This window comes from Pteronotus mesoamericanus, unplaced genomic scaffold (assembly GCF_021234165.1).
Source record: "Pteronotus mesoamericanus isolate MK-2021 breed Mesoamerican mustached bat unplaced genomic scaffold, CSHL_Meso_final contig_78, whole genome shotgun sequence".
NCBI lineage: Eukaryota > Metazoa > Chordata > Mammalia > Chiroptera > Mormoopidae > Pteronotus > Pteronotus mesoamericanus.
This window is the reverse complement of record NW_026555258.1, coordinates 967,518-990,017: the sequence shown is the minus strand read 5'-3', so window position 1 is coordinate 990,017 and position 22,500 is coordinate 967,518. Positions and strand designations below refer to the sequence as shown.

At 70.2% G+C, this 22,500-nt stretch overlaps 1 protein-coding gene across 1 annotated transcript; it reads left to right on the top strand.

Annotated features, from left to right (window-relative positions):
* Window positions 1-7,772: 7,772 nt before the first annotated feature.
* On the top strand, window positions 7,773-15,053 carry MYMK (myomaker, myoblast fusion factor). Its single transcript, XM_054584143.1, has 5 exons — window positions 7,773-7,907; window positions 11,335-11,449; window positions 12,202-12,350; window positions 14,658-14,774; window positions 14,904-15,053. The coding sequence occupies exons 1-5, from the start codon at window positions 7,773-7,775 to the stop codon at window positions 15,051-15,053; spliced, it is 666 nt and encodes a 221-aa protein (XP_054440118.1).
* The last annotated feature ends 7,447 nt before the right edge of the window (window positions 15,054-22,500 follow it).

The following is a 22,500-nucleotide window of genomic DNA, read 5'->3' as shown; positions in this document are numbered from 1 at the left end:
CCAGGCTCGGGGTGGCGCGCCCGGGTGTCCGGGCGGAGCGGCCTCTGGCCTGGGGTCACAGCGGAGGGAGGGCTGGTCGAGGCCTGACGGTTTCTGCCCCCAGAGGGGCCTGGGCTCACACACCCCCGAGAACGGAGTCCGGGCTGTCTGATGCGTGCGGTCTGATAGCTCCGCTTTACAGATGGGAAGACTGAGGTCCCGAGGGGAGGCCGCGCCCTGAGGCCCCCCAGGCCGGCTCCGGAGGGGTCTCCTGAGAAGCAGAGGACTCTGCAGAGGGAGGGGCTGAGGGAGACCCTGGAGGGCTCCGTCAAGGGCTCCAGGGAAGCGACAGGAGAGGCCACGGCCCGCTGACCAGATGGCAAATATGCCCAAGGCGGGCGGGGGGAGGCGCGGGGCCGTGCAGATGTTCGACACTCGTTTGGCGGGGCACAGTGGCCTGGCTGGGCCCGAGCCAGCTGGGCAGCCCCGGGCAGGCCCGGCACCAGCTCCAGGCCTGCGTTCCTGCTGAGTCAGAGCGCGGAGCCCCGCGGAGCGGCCGCCGCTCTCTGGTCCCCGCTCTCTGGCCCCCGGAAGCCCCGCAGACCCCAGACTCGGCGAGGCTGCCCCGAGGCAAGGCCGGGACCACCCACCTGAGCGCCAGGCCCCCCCAGGCCCGCCTCCGGGAACACAGAGGCACCTCCAAATGGTGGGGGCGGGGGTGACGGCCAGGCAGTCCACGGCCAGGCCGCAGAGCCACTTCAGCCGTCCCCCTGCCTCGGCGCCACCGTGGCCCCTGGGACCCCCTCCGTCCCGCTGTGCCCCTGCCCGAGGGGAGTGGGCCGGTCTCCTTCAGCAGCCTCCTTACCAGCCTGGGAAACATCTCCCTGCGCGTCCTGGCCGCCAGCAGCAGCGACCGGGGAGGGGGTAGGGCAGCCGCGGCAACAGCGAAACGGCGCCGCCCGCCTCCCTGCGCTGCGCCTCCCCATCAGGCCAACGCTTTGTCAACCCATTTCACAGAGGCAGGGACTGAGGCTCCAAGATTGAGCGACGCCCCAGGCCCCACGCCTGGCAAGGGGCGCCCCAGGGAGCCCGGCGCTCTTGCTGCGTGCCTCCTCTCTGTTGGGGGGCGTTGTCAGTCACCACCTCCCCCCAGGCCCCGGGGGGCGGGGCTTAGTCACCCTGTCCCTCCCCAGGGCCCCTGGGCGGGCCGCGGAAGCCAGGCGAGCACCCAGGCCCACACTGCCCCCCGGGCCGGCGTGCGGCAGCGCAGGCTCCGCGGAGCGCGCGGCGGGGAGTGCTCGCTCTCTGGAAGCCCCTGCCCTGCCCTTCCCCCGAGCCCCGCGCAGGGCCCTGAGCCTGGGCTCCCTGTCCTGCCAGGGCGACTAACTGGGGAGGGGCCTGACCGCCGACCAGAAGGTGTCTGGGAGGCAGGTCTGCCACCCACCACCCCCTGCTTGGTGACCGCGTGCGGGTGCGAGGCCCTGGGCCTGCTGCCTCCCCCCACCCCCCACCCTGTCCCCTACTCTGCCTCCAGGAGCCTGCTGGGCTCCCCCGTCCCAAGTGCCACCAGGGGTTCCCCAAACCCCAGACCCGCGGGGAGCTTGGACGGCTGCTTGAGCCACTGGTGGCCTGGGGTTTTCAGGGGAGACACTGGGAGCCAGGGAACGGTTCCGGGGCCCCCGAAACCCTAGGAATATGGGGGATGAGGAGCAAGTGCCCGGGGTGGAGCTGCTGTCGGCCCTGCAGAGAGGAGGCGCCCTGGGGACCCGGCTCGCAGGCTGTCCAACCTCCCGAGGCGGGGAACCCGGCTCACAGGTGACCGGACGGCAGCGCGGCCCCTCACACTCCGCAGCCACCATGCTGAAGTCTCCGCAATCTTTTCCCTGAACCCCCGTTCTGGAAGCGACGTTGGGCAGGGCTGCAGAGCCTCGGTCCTCGTGGGGCAGGTTCTCGGGGGGCCGCTCTCTGTCCCCCAGGGGGCCGGGGCCCACGGAGCCTCGAGGTGGGCCCCCAGGCGACTCGTCCTGGGCGTATCCTCGTGCCCGAAGGAGACAATGTTGACAGCCCATAAAAACCGCGCCGGCGGGCAGCGGAGGATGCGGAGGAAAGAGGAAGCGTGTCCTGCTTTGCGAACGGGGAGCCTGCCTGCTGAGCGGAGCCCCCACAGCCGCTGCCCCCTGCCCCGGCCGGCCCCCCGCAGGTCAAAGCGGCCCGGGCTCCCTGGCGAGTCACTGAAAGAGCGACTCCAAGCCCCTATCCTAGCGCCTGCTCCCCCTGCCTGGGCCCTCCTTTTGCTCCCCCTCCCCCACACACGCCTGGTGCCCCCAGATGACCTCCCGAGGCCACCTCCTCCCGGAGGTCCCCAGTCCTGTGCTTTGGTTGCTCGCACTGGGCCGGGACCACCTTCCCCGAGCCGTGGCTCGGTCCCCCTACCGCCAGAGGAGGCCCTGCTCCTGGTTCTTGAAGCATCCTCAGCATCTCTGGGCGGGAAGTGGGGGGACAGCATACAGTAAGTGCTCAATAAACAAAGAGGGGGTGTCGGGCAGCTCCCTGGGCCAAGACTCCTTGTCCTTCGGGGCTGAGGGCGGGCTGTGTCCCCGCTCTCCCCAGGCAGAGCTCCCTGTGGCCGTGGGCGGCCCCATCCGCTGCCCACACAGTCGCCGCCGGGCCCTGGGTGGGGAAGGGACGCTGTGGGCACCTGCTTTGTGAGAAGCAGATTGGTTCTCCCCCTGAGCTCCCCGGACGTCTGAAGAGGGTCCGGGAAACAGGAAAACGGGCACGTGGGTGCAGGCAGTGGAGGGGGCAAGGGAAAGGCAGGTGGGGTACAGAGGCAAGCTCGGGGCAGGGGGGAGGGGCACGGTGGGCCATGGCCCGGCCAGCCCTGTCCTGCCCAGAGCAGAGCTCAGGAGACCCCGGGCGTGGCCCAGAGCCTGTGGCAGGTGGACCTCCCCACACAGGCAGAAGCCGGCGGTCACGTCCAGAGGGGAGCCTGCCGCTCCTGTGGCTCCCGATGGCCTGCCCGTGCCCCTCTTGGCTGCGGGCCAGGCCGGGACAGCCGAGCGCTTGCACCCGACAGAGACTGGGCCCCCAGGGAACCGTTCAGCCAGGCCCGGAAGAGGGCCCGGCACCCCGCGACGGTGGCCCCAGCAGCCCACTGCTCCCCACGACGCCCAGCCTGGGCCCAGGGGCTGGACCCTGGGGGAGAACCCCTGGCAGACCTCGCGGTGGGAGCGGGGCCAGAAACAGACCTCTTCTTCCCTCCCTGCCCTGCGGCCTCGGCCAGGAGCCCAGTTCGGCCTGAAGTTCAAGTGCAGGGACTGAGCAGGGGGAGGGTTAGGCCACTCTTGTCTCAGAACCCACAAGAAAGAGGCTCTTGCACCCCCAAATCTAGAGCAAGGAGGGACCGTGAGAAGCCCTGGCGTGGCTGGGACGCGCGCTTGCTGCAGGAGCTGCAGGGACGAGGTGCCCCCGGGAGGGGACTGCGGGCTGCCAGGGCTGCGTCGGTGCGGACCCAGAGCTGCCCAGGTGGCCGGCCGGCCGGCCAGGTGCTGCAGTGGCACGAGGGCTTGGTGTCTTCCCAGCAAACCTGCGGAAGCCGGCAGGCCGGTCTCTGCCCACGAGGGTCCCCCAGTTCTGTACCGGCCGCCCAGGACAGGGTGGGTCCCCAGGAGCTCTGTTTCCTCTCTGCCTCAGCCCCTCGGCACCGGGGCATCGGAGTCCGGGAACGGCAACCCCCAGCAGCCACGACGCCGGCGCGGGTGGAAACGTGCCGGCCGAGCCTGCGCGCCGGCCCCGCTCTTGCCCGGCCCCCGGGGCCCCGGGGCAGCCCCTCCTCCATGAATGGGGTGGGGGGAGGCCGCCCTCCAGATGACGGGACCCCCATGGCGCCGGGAGGGCGCCCCCCAAGGGTCTCCGAACCGACCCTTAGGGCGGATGTCGCGCCCCGGAGCCGCGCCCGCAGCGGCCCACCGTGGCAGGGACGGGCGAGTCCCTGACTGCACGAGGGCACGGGCTCAGGCGGCAGGGCCGGGCCGGGGCGGGGCGGGTGCTCCGGAGCTGGGGGCGGCTTCCGCTGCGGGTGTCCAGCCGGTGGTTGAAGACAACACACGATGGCTGTCACAAGGCCGTTGCAGACGCACAGGCACGCCTGTCCCATGCGCAGAGCAAAGGCCCCGGGTGGCAGCCCAGGCCGGGGACCCCGAGGAAGAAGCTACGGAGCATCAAAGCCCAGACGGCCACCCACCAGGGGCAGGGGTCCTTCGGGGACCCCGACGCAGGCAGCCACAAGGGCCACTGCTCTCCGAGGCGACCGGAGCTGTGGGCCGGCGTCCAGGCTTGGAGGACGCACAGGCAGCAGCCGGCCCGGCAGTGCTGGGCCGGGCAGAGCAGACAGGCAGCCGGCCCATCCCGGCGGCGGGAGGCATTCCAGGCATTTCAGCACCTCTATAAACCGGGCCGCTCCGGCCAACGAGGGCGAGAAGAGGGGGCGCAGGCAGGTGGGTCCCCACCGCCCGCTCCCCGCGCTGGGGCTGCCCCACCCAGCGCCCCCCCCCCCACGCCCAGGCCTGGCCCCTGCTGGGTCCCAGTGGGACTGACGCCACCTGCTGGGCAGAGTGGGAATGCGACTGGGCCGGGGCCGGCCAGGAGGGAGGGGAGGAGAGGCCACGCCGCTGTGTCTGAGACGCTGGGGGGGCGCAGGGGGGTGCTGTGCCGCGCCTGGGGGCCCAGAGCCTGTCTTTGCGCCTCCCGGGCCTCCGCCGCCGCCTCGGTGACACGGGGAGAGCGGGGGACCTGCCCTGCCGCTGGCTGCTGACAGGGCCTGCAGGACAGAGTAGGAAGAGGGCTCGGCACGGAGCCTGCACACGGCCAGCGCCGAACACATGTCTGTGTGTGTAAGCGGTTTTCAAGGCCCACACGGGCCGTGGGGTTAGGAGAAGGGGGGGCACGGCCCATCGGGGGTCCGGGGAGGCGGAGGGCCGCACCGGACGGAGCAGGGGAGGCCGGCTCAGTGGGGGAGCCCCGGCCGGAGGCGGGCGAGCCGCCTGTGGGGCCTGCTTTGGCCCAGGCGGGAGCAGGTGAGGCGGGGTGGGGGCGGGGCCGGCGGCGGCCGCTGGCAGGCGGAGGCTGCAGGCGGACTGGGAGCACCGGGGCGCCAGCTCACGTCCCACCGGCTCTGCGCCCGCCCGGCCCGGCCCCGGCCCCCCACCCTGTGCCTCCAGAGGCAGCGCCCCCCCCGAAAGCAGCTGGCCTGTCTCTTCCACTCGGTCTCCCCCTCCCAGCTCCCCCGGCCAATCGCTCCCCTGCTCCAGGAAGAGCCAAGGGTCATTCCAGTCCTGGTCCGAGCCGGACGCCGCTCCCCCGGCCAGCTGGGCTGTCTCCACGCGGCGGGTCTCCGAGGGGAGTCACACACAGGCCGCCCCCCCCCCGCCGGTTCTGCACTCCGCTTCCCACCTCCAACGGCAGCTCGCGGCCCGGCCTGTCTGCGGGGGCTCCTGGGCCGCCCCAGGCCCGGCCACCTGTCTCCCTGCTCCGGGGCGGTCCCTCCAAGCCCCTTCCCCCTTAATCACCCAAACACATGTGCAGCCGCTCTGGCCTTCCTCCGCCGCCTCCCCCTCTCCTGCTCCCGTCCGTCCCGAGCTTGCGGGCCCGGCCCTGCCGTTCACAGCTGCAAAACACACACACACACACTCATGCACAAAACCAACTGTGGAATGTTTTCCTGCTTCTGAGCAGGGTTTACGGCTCCAGAGAGCTCCCTGCTAACACCTGGCATCTAATCGCATTTCCTCCCCACGCGGTCGCTGCTCCTGCTGGGAGCCGGGGCTGGGGCTGGGGGCGGGGGCCGGGTCTGAGCCAGAGCTGAGGGGCGGGGGCAGGGGGCCGGGGCCATCGGGGACCCGTGACAAGCCGACGGGGGTCGCCTGCCTCCTGCCCGGAGCCGCACACGCGGCAGGATCTGGTTTCCCCATTTGGAAAGGGATCAGGGCTCCGAAGTGCCAGACTGAAGTGTGCGGCGCCCACCCCGCCCCGGATTCTCATTCATTCTTTTCCACGGAGTCACCCATTCAGCTGTGCTTGTTGAACACCTACCAGGGGCCGGCCCGCGCACCGCGGGCCAGGGCAGTGAGCTGGCCGGTGAGCCCGGCGCAGTCGCAAGCGAGCAAGCCCACAGCCACGGCCCCTCCCGGGGTGGGCGCTGGGACGGGGCGAGAGGGCACCTCGGCCTGCCCAACGGGGCGGAGAGCCCTCCCCCGGACGGACGGATGTGCTCGAAGGGGAGCCCGGCGGAGCCGGGGGTGCCGTGGCAGCGTCGGGGGGCAGGGCCGGGCGCGGACGGCCCCCAGTCTCCGGGGGGCTCAGGGCTCCCCCCAGGGCTGCAAGGCGAGGCGGGCACGCTCTCTGGAGCAGGGCAGGAGCAGATGCACCTCACAGGACCACGGCACACGGCAGGAACAGGCTCCAGCCAACTTCAGACACAAATAAGATTTCTGGAAAGGTGCGAGGCATTCCGACAGGGAGGAGGGGCCGCCCGGCACAGACGGAGCCCAGGGACGAGCCGCAGCCTCCCTCCCGCTGTCCCCGCCGGCCAGGCTCCGGTCTCAGGGGACACACTGGTGGCCTCTCCACACAGCAGAGCTCTGCCGGCCCAGCCACCAGAGGAATGGGTCACTTGGCACAGCGTGGGGGGACCTCGGGGATCTCCAGTGAGAGAGCCCAGCCCCCAAAACGCTCCCTGCGCGGCCCCATCTGTAGGAGGTTCCAGGGCGGGCCAGGTCGGCCGCTGTGACCGAGGCGCCTCTGCTACCGGGAGCCCCTGCCAAGGAGCCAAGGGACTCCCCAGGGTGGGGGGTCGCCGCGGCGGTCACACGCGTGCGTGCGCTTGTCCGAAGCCATCGTGCCACACGCTTAAAATCTGCGCTGGTTGTCACGTCCGGCATCATCATGGCATCCTGTCGCGATTAAAAAAAAATGAAACAGGAATAAATGCTGTTCTTTTGCTGATAACAAATGAATAAATGAACCAGGCAATCAATCAAGTCCAGGGAGAGAGTCCGCCTGGGCGGCCCACACACCCTGCTCAATCCTGGGCCAGAGAATAAGGGGGCACCGGCCTGACAGTTCCCCCAGGACCCCCCGCAAGAGGGGAAGGTGACTTCCGGAAGGCTGGGAAGGCTGGGAAGGCAAGCAGAGGCCTGGCAGATGCCCTGGTCTGTGGACGTCACGCGTGAAACAGGGAGCCACGCAGAAAAGCACGTCAGCGCCTCGCGTCTGGTCACCAAGGGAACCCAAGGGCAGAAAGCACAGGCGAGGGGGAAGCGCACGGGGGGCTGGGAACACCTGAGGCTCAGCCGCAAGGCGCCCTCTGCGGTCAGCGTCGGCCCCGCCCTGGGCTCTCGCTGCCCTGGCCCGGTGACTCCGCCCGAGCGCCCTGGTCCCCAGGCTCTGGGCTCCCGGGTGCCCCGGGGCCGGGGCCGGGGCCGGGGCCGGGGCGGAACGCGGCGGGAAGCCGGAGGTCGTCCTCGACGGGCCCCTCTGCTCCAAGGCCGAGGCCTCCGAAAAAGAAGTGCGGTCTCCTTGAATTGACTCCGGCCTCTCAAAAAATAAAAATAAAAACCCCTGCAAGACAAGTGCTGGTCACGTGGTGCCTCAGCTGTCGGCCCCCCCGCACCGGCGGCACACGCGTGCACTCCGCTCCCCGCCTCCCGTCCGGGCACTTGCCCGCAGCTGCCGCCCGAGCGTCCTCTGCCTCGGGCTTCCTGGCCCCGGGGACCTGGGGCCTCCCTCGCCGGCCCATGGGGACGCTCGTGGCCAAACTGCTCCTGCCCACCCTCAGCAGCCTGGCCTTTGTCCCCACCATCAGCATCGCCGCCAGGCGGCGGTTCCACATGGAGGCCATGGTTTACCTCTTCACCATGTTCTTTGTGGCGGTGAGTCGGGGGCGGGGGGGCCCGCGTGGGGCGCCGTCCCCCAGGTGGGGGGCGCTGTCCTCCCCCCTCCTTTCTGTATTTGTGCTGAAGAAAAGTGACTTCCCGGTGGAAAAAGCAAAAGCCCAGAGACCAGGCGAGGGGGTGGGGGTGCCACTCCGCCCCTCGGGGCCTCGGTTTCCCCGCTGGGGCGGGCAGTCACTCTGGGATCTGTGCGAATGGGGCCGAGCCCACAGCGGGCAGGCTCCGTTTGTTAGGACAAGCCCTTCGGGGGCCCCTTTGCGCGCCACCGGCCAGCCACCCCCGGCCACAGCGGCTCCGGCTCCCCCTCCCCCACCCGCCTCCCGGCTACAGGACCAGGGCAGTGGGGCGGCGGGGACCGAGGGAGCCCGGCCGGGGCGGGGGGGGCTCGGCGGGACGTGCGGGGCCTGTGGAGGCGGACGCAGGGCCCCGGTTCGGCGGGGCCTCGCTCGCAGCTGCTGCTCTCCTCCTCTCGGCCCTTCCTCTCTTCCTGGTCCTAGTCCGGGATGTCTCCTCGCTGACCCCCGCACCCCACCCCTCCCTGGGGGTCTCTTCCGCTCCATGGGTCTCACACTGGTTCCGTTATGTCTAGTTTTCTCTCTGCTTCTCTCTCTTCTTTCTTTCTCCTTCTTCATCTGTGTCTGGTTGTGTGTTGGCGCCCGGAGCCCTGCCCCCACAGAATCTGCTCATTGCGAATCTCTAGCTTTGCTCCTCGGACCCTCCAGCGGCTCTCTGACGCCACCCATCCCTCTAGCTTCTGTCTGTCTGTCCGCCTGACCCACCGTCTGTCTGCCTACGTAGCAGACCCTCGGACGGAACCGGACTCCCAGGGGCTGGGGCTCGGCCGGTGGGTGGGCGAGACCGTGGCCGCTGGGGCGCTGACCCGGGCCAGCGTCCGGGGTGGGACCTGCTGGGTGCCGCGCGCGCTGGGCCCCGGGAGCCTTCTCAGGGCCCCGGGCGCTGGGGGCCGGGGGCCGCACCGGGCTCCTTGGTCAGACGAGGACGCTCGGTCCCAGAGCGGCTGAGCCGCGTGTGCCCCGGAAGCCCTGGGCGCCCTCCTGAGCTCCCGGCTCAGTCGGGGCGTTTTGTGAAGGCCCCTCCATCCCCCTCGGGACCCCAGCTTGGGAGAGGGTGTCAGTGTGACAGGTGACAAGCGTGGGTGCAGAGGGGACCCGGGGCCAGGGTCTCGGGGCCGGGGGAGCAGCCAGGGGTCTGGCCCCCCAGGCCACGTTAGACGGGCCCAGGAAGCCACAGGCCCCGCCTGTCCCCACGCAGCTGCCTCCCCGCCACCCTCAGAGGCCCGCCCTGCCCCGCCCTGCCCCGCCCAGAGTGGCAGGGGCAGCTGCCTCCTGTGACAAATGTCCTTGGGCCCCGAAGCCACACGTGGCCCTTTTCTTCAGGAGCCCCCCATGCCCCCCGGCCGCAAAGCGCGGCCTGCCCATGCCCCGTCCGGGACCCCCAGGGCAAATGCCGTCTCCCTGCCGGACCCCGGGCCGTGTGCTCTGTCGCATGGAGTCCCCTGGCCCACCCCATGGAGCGGGAATTCTTGTCCCATTTGTCAGAAGGGCCCCGAGGGCCGGCCGCTGGCCTGAGCGCCCGCAGCGAGGGCCCGTTAGGTCGGCCCGAAGGCCGCGCACCCCCAGCCCCGCCCGCCCGCGCCCTCCGGGGCCCGGCCTGCCCCTGCAGCAAAGCTGGGGGAGACCTGGGCAGCCCCCCGTCCCACAGGGAGGAGCCAGCACAGGCCTGGGGCGGGGCCTCCTGGACCACCTCTCTGTAAACCGCTCCGGCCGTGCCCCGGACCCAGCCTCCCGGGGCGGACGCGTACTGGGCCCCGGAGCCGGGCGTGGCGGGGGAGACAGACCCGATCCCGCGGGGGCGGGGCCGGGCCGGGCACAGGCCCTGCCCAGACCATCCTAGGGATTAAGTCCGCGGTCGCGTGCAGGGATCGCGCTACCAAGGGGGGGCGGGAGGCGGGGCAGGGACAGCCGGCAGGGAGGCGGGGGTGGGGCTGGGGGAGATGTGGCTCTGGAAGGAGCAGGGGGGCGGGAGCATCGCTGTGGCTCCCAGGGCCTGGCTCTGCTCACAGAGCCGGGGAGGGGGGAGCGCGTGCCCTCGTCCCCGCTCTGTCCACGGCGACTGAGCCCCTTGATCAGACCCCGCCTGACGCTGCCCTTTCCCCCGCTCCACGGGCACGTCTGCTGCCTGCTTGCCCCCCCTACCCCCCGCTTTGCCTGCCTCCCTGCAAACAGTGCAGCGTCCAGAGCCCGCCGCTGAGCGGCTCTGACTAGGGCCCTGGGGCGGCCTCCGCCTCGTCGGGCCGCTGCCCCCACAGCGCCTGCCGGGCGCACCCGCGCTCCGGGTCGCCTGCAGCCGCCGCCAGCGAGCGCCGAAAGCCGCCCCCGCAGGCCCCGCTCCCCGGGCGCCCCCGGCCGCCCCGGGGCCTCCCGACGGGCCGCTGTCTGCCTGCCTCCCGCCGGGCCGGCTCATCAAGAGTCGATTGTGCTGGTTCCCAGCTCGTTTGTGCCGTGGAACCTGTCAAAATAATTATGTCATGTAATTAAATATTACTTAAAATGATGAAATGTGTACATGAAAGGAGAGTTGTTTTCTGTCAGAAGTAAGCTGACGGTTTTGAAAATACTCCACGCGGGCAAGTCGCTTTAAGGTTTGACCCCAGGTCAGGGCGCACACAAGGACCGGCCGGTAAGTGTGTAGTAAGGGGATCAGTAGGTCAACGTCTCTCTCTCTCTCTCTCTCTCTCTCTACTTTTTTTTTATTTTATCGGGCGGACAACTGTAGGGACACCGGGTTGCCGCGTTCAGCGCGGGCTCTGCGGCCTTCCCGCTCTGTAAAGAAACAGGCACTGGCAGCTGCGGACTGGCGGTCCCCAGTGTGGGCCCCGCCGGCAGCCCCGCCCCAGCCCCGCCCCAGCCCCGCCAGGGCGCGGGCCCCTCCGGGCACCGTGGACCCGCCGAGGCAGGGCCTCTCGGTGGGCATCCCACAGCCTGTGGCTCCACAGGCCCCGTCGGGGCTGAGAAATCTCGCTTGGGGTGGGGGTGGGGGGTTGCCCAGTCACCAGAGGGTAAACTGTGGGGGGAGGGCCCCCCAGGCCCTGAAGCACGGCCTGGCAACGGCCCCCCAAAAAGGGTTGGCCTCCCACCCCCAGGTTGGTGACAGGCACCCGCCTCAGTAAACCTGGTGCGAGGGAACTTCTGCGGGCTTCTCGGAGTGACCCCCGGCCTCCGGCCACAGGGCCTCCACTTTCCAGAGGGAGCCACTGTGTGACTTTGCCCAGGCCTCCCAGCCAGTGAGTAGCCCGGCCGTCGGCGGGCACGGCCGGGGAGCGGCGCAGGCCCAGGGTCCCGGCGCCGGCCAGCACCCGCCGCTGACCGCCTCCCGCCCCCTGCAGCTCCACCATGCCTGCGAGGGGCCCGGCCTGTGGGTGGTCTGCTTCCTGCGCCGCGACGTCCTGGAGCACTTCAGCATCTATGGGACGGCGCTCAGCATGTGGGTCTCGCTGATGGGTGAGTGGCACCGCTTGCGGCCTGGCCGGCAGACGCCCCATCCCCAGCCTCCCCCCACCCCGACCCCCACCCCGAGGTCCTTTCCGCTCTCCCGGGCCCCGGCGGCGAGCTTAGTCCGCCAAGAAGACAGCGCGGTTCTGCAGGGCCCGGATTCCCGCTCTGCACGCCCTTTCAAAAGGACACATCCGACCCAGGCTCGTCAGTCAGGGCAGCGGTGGGCGGCGCAGGAAGGTGCCGCAGCTCCGCCGCCCCGTCTCGGCCTGGAGAGCCCCGCCCGCCTCCGGCGGGGTGCGCCCCACGGCCTTGTCTTCACACGCGCCTCCTTGCACTGCGCAGCTGGGGTTTGTGTGAGGAGCGGCTCGTTCAAAAGCACATTGCCCCGCCACTCCTTTTTGCTTTACTGTCTGTGGCGCGGCCTGGACGCAGTCCCCGGGCGCGGGGCCTGCCGCCAGCAACGGTCCCGGCGCGGGCCGCCTTCCTCCTCGGGGCCCCCGCGGTGGCTTCTTCCCAGTCCCTCGCACACTGATCCATTAAAGCGGCTTCTGCCGCTTTAATCCCGCCAGGCGCAGATTCCGCGGGCAGCGGCGGCCCTGCCTCTGCGCCAACGGCGGCTGGGATCCACACGTCGGGGGGGGGCCAGGCTGCCCGCGGCCAGTCGCAGTGGGGCCCCTAAGGGGTGCCCGGGACGCGGTGGGCAGGTGGGGGTGCAGGGAGGCCTCTCACCTCTCCTGGTCTCTGTCCCCGCCCTCCAGCACTGGCCGACTTCGACGAACCCAAGAGGTCGACGCTGGTGATGTTCGGCGCGCTGACCACCGCCGTCCGCATCTACCACGACCGCCGGGGCTACGGCGTGTACTCCGGCCCCGTTGGCACGGCCGTCCTCATCATCGCGGCCAAGTGGGTGCGTGCCGGGCGGCCCTCCGCAGGCAGGCCCCCCGCTCCGGGTCTCCACTGCCCTCCCACCTCCTGGGCGGGCGGGCGGGCTGGGCAGGGCTCGGCCAACACACATAGAGAAGGACCCCCGGGCACCCCAGCCACCGCACCCGGTTTGGGTCGCGTCTGTCACTCGCTAGCTCTGGACCTACGCCAAGGTGCTGCGCCTCTCCGCCTCAGTTTCCATCTTAGTAATGGGGGCATTTTAGGAACAGTCCAGTGCCCACCTCGCTGGGTCGGTTCAAAGATAACGCGTCTTAAGTACTGACAGAGAACTGGCTTCTAAGGGGCTCCACAAATAGGGGCTATTTGTTGTTATTCCTGAAGAGAACGGCTGCTTTGGAGATGTGATATCAGTTAACGATGGCCAGGGTTAACCTGGGAAGACGTCCTGGAGGGGGTGGGCCTTCCGCTTGGTTCTGATGAGGAGGGAGGGCGTGGCGTGGGGTCGACGGGAAGCCGGAACGGCTCCTGCGTGGGCACTGGGGGAGGCGTGTCCGACACCACAGCCTTCCGCCCGCACCCGGGGGCCGGCAGCCACGAGGCCCTGACACGCGGTCCCCAGGCCTCGCTGGACCCCCTGCCGCCCCAACGCCCTCCTGGCTGAGAGGACCAAAACTCACTCACACGGGCCCAAGCTAAAGAGGGACGCAGCAGCGGGCAGACCCAGCTGCGCTCCCCGGGACCCCAGGACGGGGAAGGAGCTAAGCCTCGCGTGGCGCAGAACCCAAGCCTGGGAACCGGGGGGGCTTTGCTCAGGGAAGAGGGGTCGGCCGGGCCGGGGGTGCAGAAGGCGCCCACAACCCATTTTACAGACTCAGGAGGGCGATCAGAGTCCGGTGCCAAGACTTCCAGACACGCCCGCTCCTCTGTGCACCGGGAGTGGGGGCTCTATTTTGCCACGTGGTTCATGAAGACATAAGGCACAGAGAGACCAGCAAGTTAACAGGCGGTCACAGCGGGACGGCCCGAGGCCCGGCCGTGGCCCTTCCCACGAGAGAAGAGACGCGGGGTCGTCCCCACCCCGACCTGCGGCCGCGCTGGCCCCGGACTGACCTGGGAGGCTCCTGGAAGCGCCCGTGAGAGGACAGGAGGCGTGTCGGGGCTGACGGTCCGGCCCCGAGGAAAGACCACGTTACGGAACCTGCTGGAACGCGTGGACGCAGAGGGCTCAGGGCTCTGACGAGGCACCCACCCTGGCAGCACGCAGGATAAAGGCTTCCTGCCCCGGCCCGCAGGGCTTCTTGGGCCCCGGGGCCCCGGCGGTCTGAACCCGGGCTGCATTTTAATCCGCCAGAAGAGCGGTCACTTGCGGGTACCCTCACGGAGCTCCCTGGGGCTGCGGGTCTGGCCAGGGAACCGAGAGGGCAGCCTGGCTCCCTGCGTCTGGGACTCCACTTGAGTTTTCTAGACCATTGAACGTGGAGTTTATTTTGGATTTCCAGGGGCAGCTGTTTCCTGGAAGGAGGGAGGATTTTTCTCCCAGAGGCTCATCCCTGCTTGAGCCAGGTTTGGGCGCAGCCGCCCCGGGGCGAGGACCTGGCGAGAGGTGTGCGGGGGCTGGGGAGGCCAGGCCAGGGCACGACCCCGGGCAGGCGCAGGCCTGGCTGGACAGGGCTCCCCGGTCGCAGTGGCCGCACCCACGAGCGGCCTACGCCAATGCATGTCCCGATTCCTCAGGGGCCACGGCAAAGTCCAGGAAACCGAAAGCGGAGCTTCGTCTCGCTGTTCGCTGGGGGGCGAAAGCTGCCCCGTGCTCTGCGTGTGCGGGCGGGCGGGGCCTGCGGTCTGGGCCGCCGCCCAGCCCCCCGGGGCTCCCGTGACGTCACGGCTGTCGCCGCGTGCCCCGCTTCCGCCCAAAACGCCTACGCTCTGCAGCGGCGCGGCCCGAGGGGTCGGCGCGCCATGGGGTGTACGTGGGTCCCTACTTTTTTGATGTAAACGCCTGCTGAGCCTTCTAAGCATCGGCACCTGAGAAGCCGTAGGTTTAATGTGCCGGTCGAGTTTGTCTAATCAATACGACTGTGGGTCCATTGGCTGTGGACGCTCTGAGGGGGGTCACGGACCATCGCGGACACCCCCACGGCCACACTGGCGGCAGGCCCAGCACCTCAACACCCCTCGGCTGTGAACAGAGTGCTAGTCCCCTCGGGGGTCCCCTGTGGGGGGACAGAGACCGCGCAGGGGCCCGGGTTGCATCCCACACGGGCGGGCGGGGCTCTGGGGCTCGGACACAGCGACCTGAGAGCCCTCCGCCTTTGCCCCGTCCCCGCAGCTGCGGCAGATGAAGGAGAAGAAGGGCCTGTACCCTGACAAGAGCGTCTACGCCCAGCAGATAGGCCCCGGCCTCTGCTTCGGGGCCCTGGCCCTGATGCTGCGCTTCTTCTTCGAGGTACCGGCCGCGGGGGGCGGGGCCAGGCCCCCGCAGGGGCACCGAGCGGGTGGGGCCGGGGCGGGGGGCTGGGCGGGGGCCGGGTGGAGCTCGGGGGCCAGGGCTGTGACCGCCCCGCCCGCCCCGCAGGACTGGGACTACACGTACGTCCACAGCTTCTACCACTGCGCGCTGGCCATGTGCTTCGCCCTGCTGCTGCCCAGGGTCAACCAGAAGGCCGGGAGCGCGGGGCCGCCAGCCCGGCTGGACTGCTCCACACTGTGTTGTGCCTGCGTCTGACCGCACGCCCGGCGAGCCCTCTGGCCCTCCCCCAGCCCAGCGCGGCCAGGACGCTCTGTCCTCGCGTTCCTAAAGGGCCTGGGGGTTGGGAGGCGCCTCCCTGCCAGCCCCCTGCGAAACTTCGACTGGGTGCCGAGCGCCGCGCCGGAAAGAAGGAAAGAAAGTTCTCCCTCCTCCAGCTGCGGCCACGACGACGGGGTGTGCGCAGCACCCCAGAGCCGCGTCTGTCCCGCTCCCTCGCCCACCTTCGCCCAAGAGCCCCAGCCCGGTCCTGGCCACCGGGGGGGCTCTCGTGTGCTCCCCCCTCCTGTTTGCTCTTGGGAGTGGGCTTCCGTCCTGTGTCCCCCCCACCGCCCCCCGGGTAGGAAGCCGGGGCCAGTGGGGCCGGTTGTGTCCCCAGCTCGGGCCTGCCCGCCCCATGGCCACCCCCCGGGCTGGGTCCCTAAATCCCGTTGTTTTGATGACAATAATCAGTAAGAAATGCCTCGATTTGTTGGCCTCACTGGAAGCCCACGCGGGCACCCCTTTCCGTCCTCCGAGCCTGCCCGCGGCTCCCCGGCCGGGGCAGGTGGGTCGCGGTGCAGGGGCCCCGGGCGGAGGCTGGCAGCGGCCTTGGGCGGGGCCCGCGGGGCGGTCAGCCCGCTCCCACGCAGAGCCTGTCTGCGCCGGGCCCCGGGGGGCGGGCAGGAGCTGCCTCCCAGACATCACCTCACAAAGCCGAGCCCACCGCGGCTCCCGCGTGGTCCGGGCACATCTGTCGCAGGAAGTCGCCCACACCTGGCTGGGGCCTGTTTGTGTTTCCAGACCTGCAGCTGCCCACGCCCGCCCCACCGCGGGGCGCGCCGGCTACTTGTCCGAAAGCCGCCCCCTGCGCGCCTCGGGGCGGAATGGCGGGAGCCGGCGCAGCACCTGCGGCCGGGGGCAGGGTGGGCCCCTCGGCCGGGCCCCCATCGGCCGGCCCCTCTGACTGCCCCGGGGGTCCTGCGTCTCGGGAACTGGACACCCGCAGCCTGGCCCTGGCTCAGCGCCTTCCTGTCCCCACGGCCCCCTGGCTCCACACGGCGCCGGGCCCTCAGCAGGCGAGGAAGCGGGCCCACAGCGCCAGGCCACCCCCCTGGGCCTGTCCCCTCCGCCGGGCCGCGGCCCAGGACGCAGCAGGGGCCCCTCCCCCACTGGGCTCTGCCCTCCTGGGGGCAAGAGGAGGCCCGGGGCGTGTGGGTGCGGCACACACGTACACACACGTACACACAGACACCCTGACAGCCTTCCCCTCTGGCCAGGGGACACTTGAGTCACAGCACCAGGCTGTGCGGAAAGGGAGACCCAGGGGCATGTTGGGGGAGCCAGGGGACGGTGCGCCGGAAACAGGCGTGGGCAAGCTCGCCGCCCCCCGCCCCGCCCCGCCCCTCGCCACCGCCCACCACCCCGGCGGGCGCGCCCCCCTCCCACCTCCGTGGCAGCACATGGAAAATTGGAAGCCGCGGGATGCTCCCAAGCAGGGGGAGGCGAGGGGCCTGCCAAGCGCGTACGGGCCGTGCTTACGGGCTGCTCGCCGTGGCCGCGGTGATTTGCGAGGCTGTCTGGGAGCCCGGCCAAGTCTGTAAGTCACGGACAATTAGGAGGCGCGCTCCAGCCCTCGGCCTGCCCGCCCCTCGGCTCCCGGCCCGCCGCGCCCCTCCCAGGCAGGGCCGGCCCCCGCAGAGACCCTTGGGGGCCGCAGGGCGGGGGGCCTGGGCCCACTTCGCAGATGAGGACACGGAGGGCCAGGACGCCGGCCGCGGAGCCAGGGGCCTGCCCGTCGTCACCCGAGAGCCGCGCGCTGGGGCTCCGAGGTCCGCTCTGACATCGCGGGGGCTCCCCCCGGGGCCGGAGACGGAGGCGGCCGCCCCGTCCCCTGAGGCTGACGAGGGAAGAGTGCCCTGGCCTTCAGGCTCTGGGGCCGTCGTGTCCCTGGAGCCTCAGGTGCGAGGCCGCCCCTGCCGACCTTAGGCTGCGGGCAGACTCACGGGGCCTGGGGACCCGAGTCCTGGGTTTTCTGGCGCGAGAGCCCGAAGCACAGAGCCCAGCAGCACCGAGCTGAGCGCCGGCTCCGGTGACAGGCATGGAGGCGCTCCGGCCGTGGCCCGGGGACGTGGGAAACGGGGCTCGTGCCACAGAGGAGCCGAGCCGCTCCACGAGCGCCGATTTTAATTAATTTCGACTTAAACAGCCGCAGGTGCCGGGCTGCAGGTAAAATGTAGGGTGAACTTCAGAGGAACAACAAGACAGTGACTTCGCCTGTGCGCGCCTCGTCCTCGGGCCCCGCCAGCACGAGACACCCCACGAGACGGCTCGCTGCGCCCCTGAAAACCATGGACTCTGGTGTCCTGCGTGCGATTGGGCAGCCCCGCCCCCGTGGCCGGCAGCCGCCGTGCGGAACGTCGCAGCTGCAGGAAGCAAAAGGACGGGCCACTCCCTGGCCCTGCGGGTTGGGGACCCAGGGAGAGGTGCTGCAGGGCCCGGCTCGGGTGGGGCCTCCCTGCCAGGACCGGGGGAGGGTGTGGAAGACGGGGTGGATCCCGTCGGAACCGGGGGGCAGGGGCGGACACAGGCCCCGCAGCAGCGCCCGGGGCCCAGACTCTGCAGAGCGCGGACCACAGCCACCGATGCCCTGGCAGGGCCGCCAAGGTGCCGGTGCCCGGCGCACACCCCTCCCCGCACGCGGGCTCGCAGCCCGGCGGGGGGAAGGCGCTGCACACCTCCAGCAGCCCGAACGGAGAAGTATTATAAACACTTACAACAACCAGACAAAACAGTCTATTGTAGCGGCCCCTCCACCCGCCCCCCAACCCCCCCGCCGCGGGGCGAGGTTGGCATGGTGTGCGGCGCCCTGGGCCTCCGCCAGGGCGTCCTCTGTTTGCACAGCGCGGTGTTTCCGTCTGAGGGCGTCTGCGTGCTGTGGCCTTTGTCTGTCTGCTACTGAAATTTCCTGTGTCTGTTATTCTCTTCTCCAGCAAGACCATCTGAAACCCAAAACTTTTATTGCCCCTTTTAAAAAGGCTTCCCAGCTCCCGTCGGCCTCCGGCCCTGCGCAGCCGGGCCGTGACTGCCGTTAGGGAGGCACGCTGGACGCTCCGTGCGGCGGCCGCAGGGCCTCTGCGGGAGAAACCCGTGCCAGCAGGCCAGGCACGCGGGCACGATGGCCCTGAGGAGCCGCAGGAAGCCCCCCGGGGCAAATCTGGCCTGATGCTTCGCCGATGAGCTGGTTCGCAAAGCCGGCCGAGCAACGTGGGCGGCGGCGGCCGGTCGCCTGCCACGTGGGGACCTGGCTGCTGTCCCGGCCGCCCCCTCACTGCTTGGTGCCCTGGAGCCCGCATCTTCGCGCCCGGCTTCCTCACCTGTGACCGGAGACGGCAGCTGCCCCCCATGGCCACGTGGGCCCCTTAGGGTGAAGCACAGCGGAGGGGGCTGGACCGGAATGTTCTTGGGGGAGCGGGAGAGGCAGGGAGAGGAGGCGGGCGGCCGGGGTGGCCGGGGGGCCGAGCAGGCTCGGGGGCCAGGTTTCCCTTTACGGCCCTAGGGAAGCTCCCTGGCTTCCCCCGGTTCCCTCAGCCTCAGTTTCCCCATTTGTAACAGTGCCCCCCTCACGTGCACGTTGCCGAGAGTAAATAAGATGATGGAATGCAAAGCCCTTAGTGCTGTGTTTTATAAACGGCATTTGTCAAAAATAGCATCATTATTCTTTCCAGCAGTCACAGGCAGGCAAGTGTGTCTCTAGAATTTCCTAGGGGGATCCTTATATCAGGGGCATCCACCCCTGCCGTGAGACAAAATACTCTCATTTGCCAAGGAAGCAAAGTGCTTAAACCACATGTTTGTGACAGGCTCAGGATCAAGCCAAGAAGGCTGCCTGGAAGAGGCAGGCTGGAGCCTGAACCTAGAAAAGCAAAGCAGAACGAACTGAGCGAGCCGGTGGCAGACGCCTGGCTCTGGGCCCCGCCTGCGATGGCCTCGCACGCCATCCGTGGTTCTGGGTCCCGCCGTCCCCGGGGCCCCGTCCGGCCACCTCCTGCGGCCTTCCCGTCAGAGGGCGAGACGCAGCCGCGCTGCCCACGGAGAGAAGGGCGCCGACGACCAGGCCGTCCTTGCTTCTGTTGCTGGCGCGCGTTCCAGGACGGGGCAGAGACGGGCTTGGGCGGGTGTGTCCGGGGTCCAAAGTGGAGGGAGGCCCAGCTGCCAGGCTCCTCCCTGCCCCGCTCAGGGCCCAGCGAGTGCGCGGCCGCCAGGACCTGGGGGGCAGGCGCAAGCGCGCTTCCTCGCCGGGCCTCGCACGGAAGCAGGACGGCCCTGCCCGCCGCGGCTGCGGGCTGCTCGTACCTTTCTGCCCTGTCGCCGTATTTTCGCTGGTGTTTCGGTCTCTCCCGGTGCCTGGCCTGGCCCAGCAGGGAGCGAGGGGCCCAGCTCCCTTGGGCCCCAGTTTACACATCACCTCCCCCCACCGTGTGGCCCTGGGCGCCCAGCCTGTGGGTGGCAGGGGGCAGACCGTCAAGGCCCACGTGGTGCGGGGGGGCGGGGGGGTGTGGCAGAGCAGCGGGGAGGAGGCGGGGAGGGGTGTGCTGTGCACGATGCGGGGTGGGGGGGGAGCGGCCCGAGGGAGGGGGAGTGGCAGGGGCCCAGGTGGAGAGAGAGCCAGCTGGGGCCCCGGGGCCAGAAGGCCGTCGCTGCTGTGGGAGGGCGTTCGGGAGCAAGGCCTCACGGTCCGGTTCGGCGGCTGGGACGAGGTGGGCGAAATTTAGGAAAGGGACCAGAGGCGGCTACCTGTGGGAGGGCCGGTGAGCCGGGAGGGGGCACGGGAGGGAGGGGGGGCGGGCCCTCGCCAGCTTCCAGGGGCGCAAAGCCGGGCGGCGGGGCCCCCGGAGGGAGCGCCTCACCCCACCCGGCGGACCTCAGCCTCGGCCGCGTCAGGAGACTCGTCAGGAGAGTCCTCGCCACGGTCACAGCCTGAAGCTCGGGAGCCGCTCACTGGATTTGTCAAGCAGCACTCAGTCCGCGACGTCCCCGTCCCCTTGGTCCCTGTCTCCCTGCGTCCTTCGCGGGGGGGGGGAGACACGGGGGTACCGAGCGCCCACACGCCCACTTCATGCCCAGCGGGGCCGGGAGAGGCCCCCGCCCCCAGGGGACAGCTCAGCGCCAGCTGGAGCCCCAGCCCGCCTGGCTCCCACGCTCCCCGACAGGCATGTGACGCAGGAGGGGTGTCCTGGTGCGCAGGCCCATGGCCCTGTGGGGAGCCCGCGGGCTAGTCGGTATCCTCAGGCGCCTTCGCCTTGGCCTCTTGCTGGCCTGTCCACCAGGACTAGGGTGGGGGGAAGGCTCTGGAGGGCCCAGTCCCCGGGGTTGTGCACCTTGGGGGACCTTAAGCCCCCGACACCGGCTCCTGCGCTGGGGCCGCCCAATGAGATGGCGCAGGGGCAGCACCGCCCCCGCGGCCCCCCCCACCCATGCAGAGAGGCTGCCTTGGCCCGGGAGGGCGGGCAGAGGTGCAGGGACCCCGCCCCACAAGCAAACCGGTGCCACACTGTTGGGCCACGGTCTCGTCTGGGGTGAGCAGGAGCGCGGATTCCGCGTCACCCGCCCACGTGCACCGTGGAGACACAGACAGCGGCAGCTCCCTCTGCCCTCAGGGGCCCCCTTAGTGGGGGAGCTGCGGTCCCCCGGGGGGGCCGCCCGCAGGCGGCGGCGGCCACCCTGAGCCCCGGGCCAGCCGGGCAGCCTGGCTCTCCGGCCGGAAGGCCCCGCAGAGGCAGCAGCGAGCGCGGGAGACTGGAGCTGTGCGTCCGCCCGTTGCCCTCTGGCTTCCTGGAACCGGGCCTTCCGTGCCTGCCTCGGGGTTTGTTTTCCTAGCAGCTCGGCTAACAGGAGGCTGCTGGCTGAGGCCCCAGCCGAGCCAGGCTATCGGGTGGCTGTGGCCGCATCTGGAAGATGTTTAGCGGAGCCCCTGCCCCCCGCACCACGGCCCGGGGCCTCCGAGCAGCAGCTGATAAGCTCCTGCCGCCGGCAGGGCCTCCGGGAAGCTGCCGGCCAGGGACCCACAGCCCCGACTCCGAGGGGCGGGAGGGGAGGGCAGAGGCCGCTGGCCAAGGCCCGAAGCCCCATAATGGCAGAACCGAGACGCCAGGATGACAGACGACTTCAGATGCCAGCGAAGGCTGGCTCCTGCCCCCTGCCCCCCGCCCCCTGCCCCCCGCCCCCCGCCCCCCGCCCCCCGCAGATGCCTGCGCCTCCTACCGGGCCCCAGGATGCCCGGACCCCACGAGTCCTCGGGGTCACCCCCGTGACAGACTCCGCAGCCTGGGAGGGGCTCTCACTGCGCCCCCTTCCGCACCCTCGTCATCGGGGCCCCCGGCTGCCCCCTTGCCCGGGCTCAGCGGGGTGGCGGTGAGCGCAGGATCAGGCCCGGGGAGGGGCTGAGACACGGCCCTGGTGGGCGGGGGCTCCCCCGTCCTGCGTGGGGGCCCACGGCCCCTCACGGCCCCGCGCCCTGCGGTCCGATGGCGTGTGGAGAGCTCTGCCACAGCCACGCAAGCCCCCAGGGCTGCACGCACGGACGGCGCGCACTCGGGACGTGGCTGCGGTGTTCGGGGCTCCGACCGCGCGGTGGCGGCTGATGAAGCAGGCAGCGCCCGGCAAGGAAAGCAGTGGGGGGGGCGCTGAACCCGACGAGGGGCGCGCAGGCCAGGCGGCCGCCGACGTGGGCGCTCCCCCGCCGCCGCCGGACCCTCGGCGCACCCGTCCCTGCGTGCGCGGCTCCTCAGGCCTGTCCCCGCCTCCGGGACGGCCCAGGCTCGCCCGCAGGCGGCGCCATAAGGAAGTCTTTCTCCGCTGCAGACACGGGGGTGTTCAAGCTACTCCTGCTCCTGACTTCTAACCCGTCCTGAGGTCCGGCTGTGACAGACCAGAGTTTCAAAAGGGGCTTCGCTTCGCCTTCTCCGTGGGCGGGTTCCTCCAAGGGCACGTTAGTTGGCTCTTCACGATCTCATGAGCCCGTCGCCTTGAGCTTGTCGCTGAAAGCGCCGCCGTCCCTTCTAAGTAACCGCTGCCAGTTACGGGGAGGGGGTGACGAAGCCTCCTCTCGGGGTCGGGGGCCAGCCTCCAACACCTCGCACCGTGTCCCCAGACTGGCTCAGACACCCAGGAAGCAGAACCCAAGGGAACGTCTTTTGACCTTGGACAAAATTTCTTAGCTATGTCCCCAAAAGTGTGGTCCATCAAAAGAAAAATTGATAAACTAGACCATCAAAATACAAAACTTTTGCCCTTCTTGAGTGGACATCATTAAGCCCTGGCCAGGGGGCTCTGTTAGTTGGAGTATTGTCCCATAACCAGAAGGTTGCAGGTTCGATCCCTGGTCCGGGCATGTACGGTCCCCAGTCCTGGCGCTTACAGAAGGCAGCCAACCGATGCCTCCCTC

Coding starts and splice junctions, on each gene's coding strand:
- MYMK (XM_054584143.1), top strand. CDS start 7,773: ATGGGGACGCTCGTGGCCAAACTGCTCCTGCCCACCCTCAGCAGCCTG. Junction 7,908..11,334: donor TCACCATGTTCTTTGTGGCG/GTGAGTCGGGGG, acceptor CGCCCCCTGCAG/CTCCACCATGCCTGCGAGGG. Junction 12,351..14,657: donor TCATCATCGCGGCCAAGTGG/GTGCGTGCCGGG, acceptor CCGTCCCCGCAG/CTGCGGCAGATGAAGGAGAA.